The following is a 14,714-nucleotide window of genomic DNA, read 5'->3' as shown; positions in this document are numbered from 1 at the left end:
GGTTCTTTCCCTGGCCTGCCAAATTGCATTAGTTTGAAAGTGCAGTCGCAGGTGGAAATTATTGTGCCTCAGGGTGTGTGTGTGTGTGTGTGTGTGTGTGTGTGTGTGCATGTGTGTGTGTGTGGTTTTGGGGGGATGCTGAGGGGAGGCACTTTTAATAAACACAATATAATTCTGAAATTGTACGATATCAAATGTGAAATAAATAATTAATATTTCAAATATATTCACCCATGATTTCTGCTCTTATGTCCACGCCCCTCCCCCAAATTAAACGTCTGTTGTTGGATTAGGAAATAGGTTTAAAAAACTTTTTTTTCTTGACCCTCAATATTCACCCTAAGTTGGCACTTATGCAAATATCCCCACATACCTTGCTGTGAGCATAGACAACAGATCCAAGCAGTTTCCAGGTGCCCCCTCTTCTGTCCATGCGTACCATCCGCAGGATCTGCAAGAAGCGGAGACTGCGCAGAGCAGACGTGGCGAAAATGTTGCCCTGGCTTCCGGCTGACACCACAGCAATGGACGCGATGAGCACGATGATATCTATGACATGGAGAAAGAGACTGTTTCAGCACCATATCCATTTACACATCACAGGCATAAAGCCTGTTTGTTTGCTGTTGACTTGGCCATGGGCATGAGAGCTGAATCACCTGAAATTAGTACTAGTCATTACAGTACAGCCTTATATGATGGACAAAATGCAACTCTAGCTGTATCTTTTGTCAATCAGGAAAGGTTTTTATGGCTCTTCCAGTATGGCTATGACATTTTATATTGTCATACTTGTCTCAATCTTTTCAACAAGGCCCAAAATCAAACCAAGAGCACCAAGCAGCACCTATGAAAGACCTACGGGTTTCTTCAAAATGCTTTCTGGGACTACTTTGGAAAACAGGCGCAGTGCGACGGGAAATTTGATGGCAATTTCACATGTCTGTCATCTCACTCCCTCACACACACACACATCAGAGGTAGAAAAGGGGCCTTTAGGGGCCAGCGAAGCCACATCCTCTCCGAACAGCAAATCAAATTCTCATCTCCAGCCCACGGCCGCCTGACCTGGGATAATATTGTTCTTTGCTCAAATCACACAAATCGTATTTTCTTCCAGAACTTCACACATGAAGCTGAACACAAGACAGTTAAAAACATGTAAAAAAGAATAAAGTCAAAGGGTGCCTTTCATTTTCTCTGGTATTCAGTGCTGAAAGCTTCATGATGTTAAAACATAGTGACAGAAAGACCTTACTAGAGCACTTCTTTGTCCAAATTTGAAAAAAAGATGCTATTAAAATTGGAATTCCTGAGCATGCATTACAGTGAAAAAGTATCATTACGCTTAGTTGTGGTTGCAAAAACCGTAGGGATGCAACTAATGATTTGACTAATCTATCGACTATGATTTGATTGATTGACTAATTTGAAACCATCATTAACATTCCATCAATTTTTATGAAACAAGAGAAGCCACATTGACCCCATGGCTTCCTGTAGTGTACTGCAGTCTGTCAGAGTGACAGCATCTATAACATGAGAAATATGGATTATAGAGTACTTTTGTTATTAAAAAAAACAATATACTGACTTTTCCCATAGTCAGCATCATTTACAAGCAGACTTTGTAGATTTTCATTGTAGCCTTAACACAGTCAGATATAAACAGAACAGTATGAAGACTGTACAGGGCTTGGGCAGGTATTATCCCTGTATATATTTACTCTGAAAAAAAACACTGCCTGCCTCTGCTATGACCTTCAATATTGAACAACTAACTTATGCCAATCTAAGTTGATCTTCGAGAAATTGAGTTTAGGATGTTTCTTCTCCTACACAGTCATCTTTTATTCATTCAGTCAATTAACAGCAACAAATGTAATGTCAGTCACTGCTGCCCACCACAAAAGAGCAAGAACAAAAAATAAACACAAGCAAAGAGGTCATGAACTTACGGAGTCAGGATAACAAATGTGGAGAGGAGAGTATTTTGACACAATGATCACAGTGTTAAATGTGTTTACACAACTCTGCAGCCTGGATGAACAAGAAAAGGAGGCTGTTAATTAGTGTGTAAGGGTCACTGCGCTTGGATAAAGGCCTGAGGCCACGCGCTGTGTGCAGGTGCGTGCGCCTAACGATCTTTAAATGAATACGCTGAATAAAGAGCTCGGCCTTCATTTAGCAAAGGTCGTTCTTCTTTGTGTCCTTAAAATACTCTCACTAAGGGGAAATTGGACCTCGTGTCTTGTTAGTCACATGTCACAACCACCTCACTGATGAACAAGTGCCAATTTAAAGAGCCAGCTAGAGAGTCACAGGTTGTGATGGGCTAATCTAAGCAATATCTACCACATACTACAAGCCCTTAATAAAACTATGCTAAAGAAAACATATTTAGGAAGGCTGTTAACAGCATTTTATGTTTGGTCTTAATGTCTGCTGCCAACTTAAACTCAAATGTATCCTAAAAACTCATTCTTCTTTCGCTTCCAGCTCCTGAAGAAAAATATAAACTGGAGTGTCAAGATCATTCATCAGTGTGTGTTTCTGTGCTTTTTCACAATTGATAACAGGTACATGTCTTTATTAGGCATCAGACCAGCATAAACACGCACTGACAGTCATAAATGATTAAATAAAGGTTATGTAGACAATACTACAGCATGGCTCTTGATAACTGTTTAACCATGAAAATGTGAGCAAACTTGCAGTGACTTTTAATAGCCTATCCCAGCTGTTTTAAACAATTATAAATGACATTATGTCCTCAAGCATATACCTACATTCCTGATAAAATACAACCCACAGTCATGGATGCATTGGTGGTAAATGACAAGGAGATTAAGCTAAATTAAACCACACAGCAGCTTTGTTTAAGCTAAATGGCTCTGTGCGCAGGCCAACAGTGGACAGCTGAAGTTGAAATACAGAACTTGAAAAGCGGCAGTGACTGAACTGTGGAGCAGTTAAATGATGGCACTATTTTGCTACATCCTCAAACCTCAGAGTCAGGTTTCAGACATCAGACAAAATGGCATCTCTTCCCCCTATGCAGAACAGCAGGGGGGCGCATCGCCCAGGATTTTAAATACTTAACTTTTACCAAGCATTGTGTCTGGCAAGAATTTAATTTACAAGTCTTGCAGAGTTTTTAACCAGTATTTACTGTCTAATGGAACACTTCCTCAGAGCAACGTTACAACATGCAAGCAAAGAGGGGAACAAACTCCCTATTAATTAATTAAAGTACACAAATGAAGCAGAAAGGCAGAAATTGCCCAAAGCTCTGGGTTTTCTTTTTCTCACTTCTACCTCACATATAAGAAAAACTCACTTCATATTATTTATATTGATATTTACTTTAGATCTTGAACATAAAGACAAGATACCACACAGTTCACTTCATAAATTCTATAATTCATGGCAGTTATGTAACAAAAACTACTTAAACATTTTGTGCTACACAGGCATTTTCCAGTAGATATAGGCTGGAAATGATTGCTCAATCACAACACAGAAAACTGTGAAGAGTTAACAAATGCGGGTGCTTTTAACACAATCTACTTTGCCATTCGCACAGAAAAATCGACGACATGAGATTATTTGTATTATGCCTGTAGAACTTCGTTGCGATCAGTGGGAATTTCAAGTACAGGTCGCTGTGGCATTCTATAGTGCAACTGCTGAGTGTATGAAAGGCTGTAGCAGTCACGCTGCCGCATCACTCATGTCACGCAGAGGTAGTATGTGTGAAAAAGGACTTAGGCCTAAGGAATCAGAGAAATAGAAAACACCAACACTGCGACTTTCTAAAAAGCCACTCCTCACTCCAGGCAAACAGTGCCACTCACCAAACAACACGACTCACAAACTCTGCTATTAACACCTTTGATTTTGGAAGAAATGCTGAATGGGCCGATATGTGCAATCTAAATATCTTCCACTAATATACCTCTAAAATTATATGTACATAAATATATATATTATATATATTTATGATATGACAGTAACAATATATATAGTCATATATTACATATATAGTCACACAGATGAGTTTAACACCCTAGTCAAGTTGTATGTTTCGTTGATTTTTTTAGGTGAAAATAACACATTCTCTACAGGGAACAAACGTAAATATAACACTTTTCGGCAATTTGTAGTACAATTTATTTGCTGAGTTTAACATAGTGGGGGAAAAACAATAAAAAATAACTTTTTTTCACAATTTTATTTTTCACAGTTATTTTTTTTTTTCCAATATGTTAAATTCAGCAAATAAACAGTTACATGTAAACAAGTTTGTTCTCTATAGAGGATGTGTTAACTTATTTTTACCTAGAAAATCAACAAAACATGTAATCTGACCTGGGCCGCCCAAACTTTTGTATGTAACTGTACCCCCCAACACACCTCATAGATAAAACTACTGTGCCACTGTATAGAATCTTACATTTTTAAACCAGCACTATGTAAGAATTTTTTTTTTTAATTGAAAAAAGCAGGAGAAAAAACACACTAAAATATGTTGTCTGTGCTGCTGTGAGTCACTATTTTTTAAAGAGTGAAATGATAATTTAGAAATTTACACATTAACCTCATATGCAAAGTCCTCAAAAAGAAGGTCCAGCTTAATGTTTAGATCTCAGATCCAAATCCAACATTATACGGATGAAGATATGATGACAATAGTAGATAATTCACCTACGTCCTCAGCAGACATGTCCTTCACCAAATTTTGGTGAGTTATCTTTGAATACTCTTTCAGTGTGCTCAAAATCATCAGATTCATTAAAGCACAGTCAACAAATGTTACACTTTTCCACCAAAAAGGTCCCCAAATACCCAAAACTTACATAGTGTAACTTCAACACAATTTCATACTATAGTAGTCACAACGAAAAGGATTTTGCAAAAGTGTTCATGGAAAACTGGCATGTCATATCCAAAGCTATGGCTTAAAGTGAGGCTGCACAGAGCTCATCAGGCCCTTCCTTTTTACTCTGTGTGTGTGTGTGTGTGTGTGTGTTTGTGTGAAGCTTAGTCACTGATCCAGTCCCTGGGAGTCCTGCTATCATTACCCCATCCACTATAGCTTTCCAGCAACATCCATCAGCATCAGCATCCACTCAGAGACAGATAGCACCTCCACAGCCCCCTTACGAACACATACACACACACACACCAAGAGTGTTTCTATGGAATCATTATGTAATTATGCAAAAAAGGTGTCAAATGATCATTAAAATGTAATTGAACTCTGAATATGCATTTTCACTCTATAATGATGTTTTTGAAATTGTGTTATCAAAGTGAACACTAAGTTAGAAAGATGTCAAAATTCAAATCTAAATGGGAAACAGTGCCTCTCCTCTTTGCAATTACATATCCTCACATACCGCACTCATACTGTGATAAATGCCTTTTTCAGTCTTCCCAACCTCTTAGTCATCCCATCAGGGTGAGGCCAACAGCCCACACAACAGAATAGGCTTTATGTGGACCATGGCACCAATCTTAAAGTAGAAGATGGAGTGAAACAGAGCAATATATCCACTTGTGCCAGTTACTATGTTTTATACATGATCCATCAATAATCTAACGGAACGTGTTGCAGATTTTTCTGATCTGATAAGTGGCCATGGGTTGAAATTATTGTCTCTGTTAGCCGACCACAGGCTACAGACAGAGAGTAATTCAGCATCGGGGTCTATCTTCTAATGTACACAGTGAGATTTGGGTATGTGGCTATGTTTCACTTTATCTGTTACCTAAAATGTACTCCTAAAATGATTTAGTTGTAACTGTACTGGTACACACAGACATGTGTAAATCACACAACTGCCTTGTCATAGTGGCTAAGTTGACAATAGCCACTGTACCGTGACATATTTCAGCCAAAACCAGCTAGGGAGTCTCTAATGTCCTGCTTTTCAAAAAAATGTATATTACAAAAATTGCTGGTATATGTGTCTAACACAGCAGATGGGGGCTTTGCTTGGAAATGTAGTGTCAGCTAACATTAGCAATGGCTTTTAGCTACCTTAATTTTCTATCCTTCACAATTCATGTAGCGTATTAGCAGGTGAGGTGATGACAGATCAATATATCCACCTCTGGTGCTCACTTTGTAGAAAACATCCCTGCATGGCATCAACTGGAAACTCTATGTCCAGCCTCACTGGCAGCAACCATTCTCAGTTTAAGAAACAAGGCTGAAGCTCGATTCTTTTCCAAATTCCAGTCCACCTTAATCGGTGCTGCTGTAACATTCGGGCACACTGAAGCACTGCTGCACTGTTTAAGGTGGACCAGAAAATTTGAAAAAGAAGCGAAGAAACGAAGGTTCAGCATCATTTTTATCAACCAGATTGATACCACACATTGGACACGCATTCGATTAAACAATTTCTCATGGGGTCATGTATAAAGACATTAAGCACATTTTTCACCTCATCTGCTAACGTAAGAGTAGCTTTTCTGCTGAGTGTACTGTTGGCCCCGCCCTGACTGAATGATTGACAGGTTGGGAAGATCATGAAAATGAAAATGCAATTTCAGTACTCGTGCACCAAATGGCAAATGTAAATGGAATTACAGAATTCAAATTGAGTGGAAATTTTAAATTCGAATTTAGGATTACATTGTCATTTTGCATATTACATTTTTTATATGCTTCTATATGTCTCACTTTCTCTCACCTATGACACAGAAGGGCTTCCTGGCGAAGCGTAGTCGGCCTTGCCATCCTCTGTAGCGACAGCAGCATCCAGCAGACCAGATGCGAATGATGTACTCCAGACCAAACACAACGATCATCACAAACTCCTGCAGTATGCAACACACACAGACACAGTGTATCACCTCATTAACCACACTGCACTCTGACACACAGTGATTAGTCAGTTTTTATGGCATTTTATGAACGTACAATATATTGTAAGGTAGCAAAAACTTCAAATATTTCGAGGCCTGTTCTGTTGGTGCAGCAAATTTAAAAGTGGCCAAGTAACCTTTACTTTTTTTTCACCTACTTCAGCAAATACTGCATCCATTAAGCTATAATAACCAATAAGCTAACACATAAAAAGATACCTCAGTGATGAAATGCTTACAGTTCATTACATTCTTTAAAATAAGGCATTGTATAAGTGTTATCACAGTGGCATACCAATAAACCTAAAGCAGTTATATTTATATTATTTGACAATTACTTATGACTATTGCTGGTCCTTCTTCTTACTTCTTCAAAATTTGCCTACATTACAGATTCTCTTGTTCATATACATAGATATTACTTTCCATCAAATGTTCCAAGGTTGCATGCATGGATTTGGAGACCATGTGCAGGGTTTTTCAAACTGTATGTAGTATTTTGGACTGAAGATAATGTACAAAACAATGAGAAGACAATTGTCAGCATCATGTTCACAACACTGCATAATGAGCTTTGTCTGCTATCATGTACAGTGAGCAGTAGCTCAGTAAAAAAGCCTGAGTGTGCAGTTTGAGCTGGAACTCCCATGCGCTGTGCACTGCAGGAGCCAGTAATAGTATCTAGTTAGCGTAATTACCCCTGGAGCTCATTCATCAGTGCCAGCGGCCGGCCCTGCTAATTGCACTGTTTGATAAATCCGGCAGGATTCAATGGGTCTCTCAGCAGATTAAAACATCTGTCAGTACTGCACATTACAGCAAAGCTGACAGTGCTGCAGTACGCTAGCTGCTCCTTTCTCCAGCACTCAGCACTCCTCCTGCACCCAGCACACAGCTCACACATGCACCACCTGGGGAATCCTTTGAAATGTGGTTTTCTCTACTAGTAAGTGAACCAGACAATTCAATGCAGTGATCTGTGCCAGTAAGAGTTTAGTTTAGTATATATATATATATATATATATATATATATATATATATATACACATAAAGAATGAGCGTCACTCAGAGCATCACTTTAGCAATGTCTTCTTTAACCCATTAATATCTGACACCAAAGTATTATGCTCCATGTAAAATGTGAGCTTTTTGTGTGTTTACTGTCACTACATACGAGAAGCACAATGCTGCTGCTTTTATTGTTAGATGCACTGTGATAGTTTCTCAGTGAATATGTGCACACACCCCTAAGGGCTTATTATTGATTTGTTTAATCAGAATAACAATAAAAAAGCGACTGAAATGTCAAGTATCTTCTTATTTATGTGTGACACCAAGCAAAACCTACAAATGTTTGGCTTTGCTAGGTCATGTTCCTTATAGGCCTGAACAATTAAGGTTCAGTGCCCAACTGCATCAAGTATCAAGTGCTCAAATTTAAATATTGCAAGTGTCAAAACTGAAGCGCTGAAACTTTCATAACCATGTATTCTTGTTTTGTTTTAGACGTAAACATTTCCCTGAAGAGATTTTATGCAGCTCATTTAAATATTAGGCCAATTTTCATTGAAAATGTTTTGTGCAAGTGACCACAGGCCTATTTTTGTGTCTAAGAACATCAACATATCAGTTTTCTCTGGTTCATGAACAGGAAGTTCACAAACTCTGTATTACTGGGTTAAATTGTCCCACTTAAAACTTGCATCTTTCAGTACCTAGTTTTTCACATATCAAAGTAAATATCATTAGCTTCAGATCACTTTTGAACAAAAACTAATAAAATACAGTGCACCCACATCAACACATAATATTACTGTCAGTGTACATACAGTGCATGTATTTTAATGTGTATTTTACATATAACATTAAAGTATATATGGTTACTAGACAGTTTTCCTTCAATTTAACAAGTTCTTGGTTGACATATGTATGTGGCCACTGAGTGTCATTATTCTAAAACTTTGTACAGTTCATGTTTTGTATGACCCAGCAGCTCTTCTCTGTGAGATCTCTGCAGTGCTTAAGCTCAGGGTACAGACTTGTTTGGCATTTTATGACACTTGAGTATGATTTCCATGCACTGTCACAACACAGTGTGCTTTCTCAGAGCTCTGTCTGATGCCTTAGGCACCGAAGACTCAGTGTTTTCCCATCAGTGGGAGAGGAGCCACCTTTGACCCTTTCTTAGGTAAGATATGAGCCCTCCCAGTGTGACACTTCAGCTGATACACAAACCCAACAAAGACACCACGGACACCACATGGACCCCGTGGAGCTGCTCCTCATCACCTGAGAGGATTGCACTCACCAATAAAACAACAGAGAGTGGAAATCTAGCTCAAAAAACGTAACAAAACATGTATCAAATTGCAAGAACTAAAGTAGCTCTTGGAAACATTAGATCAAAAAACAGCCTGATGGACATCTGAGACACTGCGCCAGCAATGGGTGCACTTTAAATGATCTTTTCATTAATTAATTAGAACATTTGTCTGTATACATTTGAACATGTAGTGTACATCGACACAAATATTTACCAAAAATGTATTATCTAAAACACAATTGTTGATGTAGATCTTATTCATGTGGAAATTATGTTCACAATTTAATCAAGTCAATTCACTTCATCACTGTTTTCAGAGTACTGTTCAATTTTCACCTTTTCTCTGGTGGTTGTATTCTGTGTGATAATGCGCTGCATGTGCTGAGGTGTGGAATTCTCACCAGTATGAGCAGGCAGTGGTTGGACAGTTCCACATAACCCGGGATGGTGGAGAACACAGACAGGACCAGACAGCCAAACACCAGGATGAAGCTGTCAGGAATCAACACAAAAACAAAACACTTTTTATTCCTCAGTAATCGTCTCTGATTGCGAGGTTCATTTCTAAGTAACTTTAAACCCCCACAAATAAGCACTGATCTGTATCAACTGAGCTAAACAGAAGATTGACACCGTTAAGGGCATCCACACTGGACTTTAGTCACACTCCACTTCGCTCAGGGCACTGAGCGAGCCCAGCCATCTATCAAAGCAACTGAGTTGTGGGTACAGTGTGAGACAGGCAGTGAAGCAGTGACTGAATCTGCACTCACATCACTATCAGAGAAAGTGTTTTCCCTTTTTAATCAACCACACCAGCAACTGGCCAGCAAAGATAAGAGCAGGGTAACACTCATCCCATGTTCAAACATCGCTGCAGATGCACACTTACACATGCCAGGCATAAGTGACTTGGCTCCTAAAGCAGTGATGAACAGCATAAAACTTATGTCGTACTGCTCATCGCTGGTGTCCATCAAATAAATGCTCAGATCATCCTTCTTTTCTTTAATAAAATCTGTCTGCCATTTTGCTACACCCTTTACCTCCCTCACCCAAAACAGCAGGCCATTAGCAGCAGTGGCCTGAGGTAAGGAAGGAAAGAAATGAGACTCTTTACTTTCCGAAACAGGCAATACAGAGCAATGGTATTGCTCTAAATGCTTCTGCGTGCAAATGTGTCTGAGCAGCAGAAAATAGGCTAAAAACACGGTGCCTCCCAGGCACCACTGTTCTTCCTGCTACTGTTTCTGCATCTAAGGTTTTGGTTTTTATATTCAACTCTATTTTGTAATCTTCTCCCCCTTCCCTCTCTGTCTATCTCTTTCTCAGCTTTTGGAATGCTAACATGCAACTAGAGAAAATGAAACTGTGTGTGTGTGTTTCTGTCTATCAGTGGTGAAGTGTGTTAACAGCTGTCACGGCCACGCTGACACCGCTCACCTGTTCAACTGATCTCTCTTTCTCTGTCTGCCAGCGAGGCGTAGCCTGTCTGCCCTGCGACTCACCCCCCGAGAGGCACACACACACACACACACACACACACACACACACATAGTCCCAACACACGTAACTTCACTACAGTGACTGTTGTGATGGATTCTTCCTCCCCCTCTTTCTCTCATCCAGCTCCACACTAGAACTGCAGGTACAGAGTGGATCAGAGGCAGTTTTATGAGTCACTGCCAAGCTGTGCTGTTTAACTGCTTTTTATATTGTGTGAATATTTCATAACAAACAGAACAATGAAAACGTTGCAAAGAAAAACCTTTTTGTTTTGTTACATTAACATATGTTAAAATATGTTTTTCCCCCATCTTCTATAAAGTTACCACTCTGGAGATTCAAGGTTTTCTGACAGTGAGGATATGTAGAAACTAGGGATGTCTCCCTCTTTCCATGTTCTTTAAAAAATCAGCAAAGCATATGGTATTGGGGTGGCCAGAATAGGAATGAGTAGGAGGAGGACAGAAAGTGGTTATAATATCTATATTATATCTATAAATATCATAATATTAGATTACATGAAAAAACTTGGCCTGTCAATGTTAATGTCATCTTAACCCAATAAATTATTAATGCTACAATTTTTTAAAAGCTGTCACTGTATTTTCCTAGTTGCATCTTTCAAACCATCTATAGTAGTTTCAGGCATGACCCAGCTGTGTGTGCACTGTATTTTGCTATGACAGAATCCAGGACTGTAGCCCTCTCTTTCAAATGCTATTTTAAATGGCTTTTAAAGCAAGGTCTTGACAGTGGACAAGTTCTTTGAGTGTCTTGCAGTGCTTGCAAGAGACCTATGGAAAAATGAATGAGCAGCAAACTAACAAAGGCATCAGCAAAGTGGAAAGCTACAGTTCCCCTCAAGAGCCTCCACTGTAATAACAAGCTATATGAACATGAATAAGAGCAAGAGGCTATGATCATGGAGGAGTTGTAAGAATTGAATGCAGATGATAAGTATGATATCTACACTCACTGGATGGAGCATGCAACATGAATCTAATGTTAATGAATTACTGAAAGTAGTAAATAAATACATTAAGTTTGTTTCGTCCATACAGCTATAACAAAATGCACTGTTTTTTGAATGAAAAAATCTTGCATTAGGGTCAAATCTGTGCAACAACCATGATTACTTGTGATTACCCTCACAAAAAAACGCGATTAATCATGATTAATTATTTTACTTATTTGACTGCTCTATTAGAAACACAACTCATCTTGGTTTCTGCTAAGGTCGTTACTACTATATTTTTACAGTAGGTATGCAGAAACACAAACAAGTCCACTTTGCCTACACAAACAGCCCCCCCCCTCCGCCCCCCACCCCTGGACACACACACACACACACACACACACACACACACACACACACGGAGACACAAACAAACACACAGAAACTGGAGTGATGTCAGGGATCTCTCTTTGCGCTCAATGCCAAAGGTGTGGGCACTGTGTGCTGGTCTAGAGAAAACACTGTAGGAGGAAGAAACAGGTACTCTGTGTGTGTGTGTGTGTGTTCAGTCAGGCGGTGTGTGTCTTTCATCCAGCCCACAGTGTCAGACTTCTGCTGACCCACACACCACAACCTCCACAGTCTGCACCCTGGAGAGCGAGACAAAACACGCTGTCGATCTCCATCATTTCACCTCTGTGAGGGTATGAGCTTGTCTGTGTATGTCTGGATAGTGAAGACACTATTCTACAGAAAGCCGTTATACACAATAAACATAAGAAACTGCACAGGCCTTGAAGATCATGAAGATCATATAAGCAGAAAACACTCTGAACTGAGTGTGTGTGTTGTGTATGTATGTGTGTGTGTGTGTGTGTATGTATGTGCGTGTGTGTATGTGTTGTATACACAAACGTGTCTGAAACGTGTGACAATCCTTAAGATCAGCACTAATGACTCTCTAGATTAAACTCAGCATGACCAAATATGATACACTAGAGGGCAGTGTTGCAGTCTAACACACACATACACACACACTCACCCACACACACAAATACACATAAGCTATATGTAAATGAGTCACATATAATATTTCACGTATAATATCAAGAGTAAGCAGTTTGTAAGCAAGTGGAATGTGAGAGCAGAAGAGAAGAGAAAAAAACAAAGAGAAGAAATGAAAAGAGAACAGAAAAGGAGAAGAGAAGATACAAAAGAGATCAGCAGAGAAGAGACTAAAAGAGAAGATATCAGAAAGTAGAGAACAGAACAGAAGAGGTGAAAAAAGAACAGATGCAAAAGAACAGATAAAAAAGAAAAGATCAAATGTAAGAGAAGTGAAAATAAAATAAGAATACAGAAGAGAAGAGAAGAGAAGAGAAGTCTGTTCATCTCAGACTCTTTCTAAGCCCAGAGGTCAGTCCTAGCCTTCTTGACAAGACAAATAAGATAATTCATTTTCCATTGGATTAATGTGAAATATTAAGTGAATAAACCACCGTCCAAAACACAATATCACCTGAGTTATAACGGCTGCTGCGTGAGTTATTGAATGCTGTGTACAAATAGCCTGCAGACATCTGGCTCTGATTTGGCCTGAGCTCCTAATAGCCCTCTTCTGTTCTGTCTGAGCGGAAAGGTCTGGACACTCACTCCTGTTTTCACTGCAGCTGCAGCCGCTTGCTCAACACACTGCCTCTGGCTCTACTCACACCAGTTCAGTGAGAAATTGGTAACAAGTGATAATCTGGTCTCAATATGTCTTGCCACGTACCAGTATGGTGGTAAGACGTGAGACTGGTGATGGTGGTGGTACGCTCTCCCAAAGTTCTGGTGATGAGCAACAATGTGTGGTATTTATTTATACATATATTTAGAGTATTCTGTAATGTGCTTAAACTTGCAGATGTCCATCAATGATCACCCATGGTGAAGAAGAGCTGACCTCTCCAGATCCTGCACAGGCGTAGTGATGCAATAGCCTGACTCATGTAAAACTTTTGTCTGGTGCAAACAAGCTAAAGAATGTCATTAGATAAGGTGTCAAACTACTCACTCTTAAAAATGAGTCTGAAGAATCTTTGGTGCCACTCCAGGGTGTTTTAGTGCTATTATGTGATCTTAGGAATGGGGGAATGGCCCATACTGATAAACTGATTTTATATAGCTACCATGTTATCGTTGCAACATAGTGATAATGTATGATTAGTGTATCAACACTGATGCTGTATATATGGCACAAAGAGCAGCAGAAAAAAAGCTGTAGCTTATTCTGCCTTGCATTTAAGCTTGATTCAAGGTGGACTAGTTTTGCCTGAGGAGGTGCTGTAATTTTAATGATTACCTATGAGATCTGTGATTTTAATCCAAGACATATCTGCAATGTTTGTACATTTTACAAGACTACTAAGTTATAATATGAGTGAATTACCTTCACTAATTTAATGAACCCAGAGCTCCCTCAGTAACAGTAGTCTTGTTTGAATTGGCCTCATGGTAATATAATAATAAAAACAGTTACAGACAATGGCGAACAGAAGACAACCAGATACTGTACCAGAACTGTAATATGCAACATTTCCTTTGTTGGCATAATTTGAAGGTGTAGGAAAATGAAATGTGTTAAACGAATGTCTCACAGGGCAGTAAGATTTATATCCCATTTGGGCAACAAGTTAAATAGACCTACTTTACTAGCCTAATGCTATTCAGTCTGACATTAACTGTAAGTTACATCTGGTTGTTTGTAAATTTAAAGATGATGTGAACATCTGGGCTATGACGTTTTGATCTGGGCTATCCTGGGTCATTTGAAGAAATTACACCGATACTTCATTGAGTATGAATCGTCCAGTCAACTCCCTTACAAATCTCATTGCAGCACCTCCCAGGTAAAACTATTCCAGCTCAAATAGGATTAAACACATCTACATACAAAGTCAGAAAGTAGGATCACATGTGTGTATATGTATTATATTGCTGCTGTCATATCAAAACCTTGGTTCCTTTTTTTCCAATTTTAACATCACTTGAAAACACCAGCTGCCTTTC

General features: G+C 39.1%; 1 protein-coding gene across 3 annotated transcripts in view; it reads right to left on the bottom strand.

Moving 5' to 3' along the window:
- kcnq5a (potassium voltage-gated channel, KQT-like subfamily, member 5a) overlaps window positions 1-14,714 on the bottom strand; it is a 140,943-nt gene that overhangs the window by 29,446 nt on the left and 96,783 nt on the right. For all 3 annotated transcript variants that reach the window (XM_036574286.1, XM_036574284.1, XM_036574285.1), the window contains exons 2-4: window positions 9,604-9,694; window positions 6,705-6,831; window positions 374-549 (exon numbers count right to left, since the gene is read on the bottom strand). In XM_036574286.1, the coding sequence (XP_036430179.1) occupies window positions 374-549; window positions 6,705-6,831; window positions 9,604-9,694 (394 nt within the window). The remainder of the gene's footprint in view (window positions 1-373; window positions 550-6,704; window positions 6,832-9,603; window positions 9,695-14,714) is intronic.

The sequence above is a fragment of the Colossoma macropomum genome, unplaced genomic scaffold (assembly GCF_904425465.1).
Source record: "Colossoma macropomum unplaced genomic scaffold, Colossoma_macropomum, whole genome shotgun sequence".
NCBI lineage: Eukaryota > Metazoa > Chordata > Actinopteri > Characiformes > Serrasalmidae > Colossoma > Colossoma macropomum.
The sequence above is the reverse complement of the archived record's forward strand: the minus strand, read 5'-3'. Positions and strand labels throughout refer to the sequence as shown.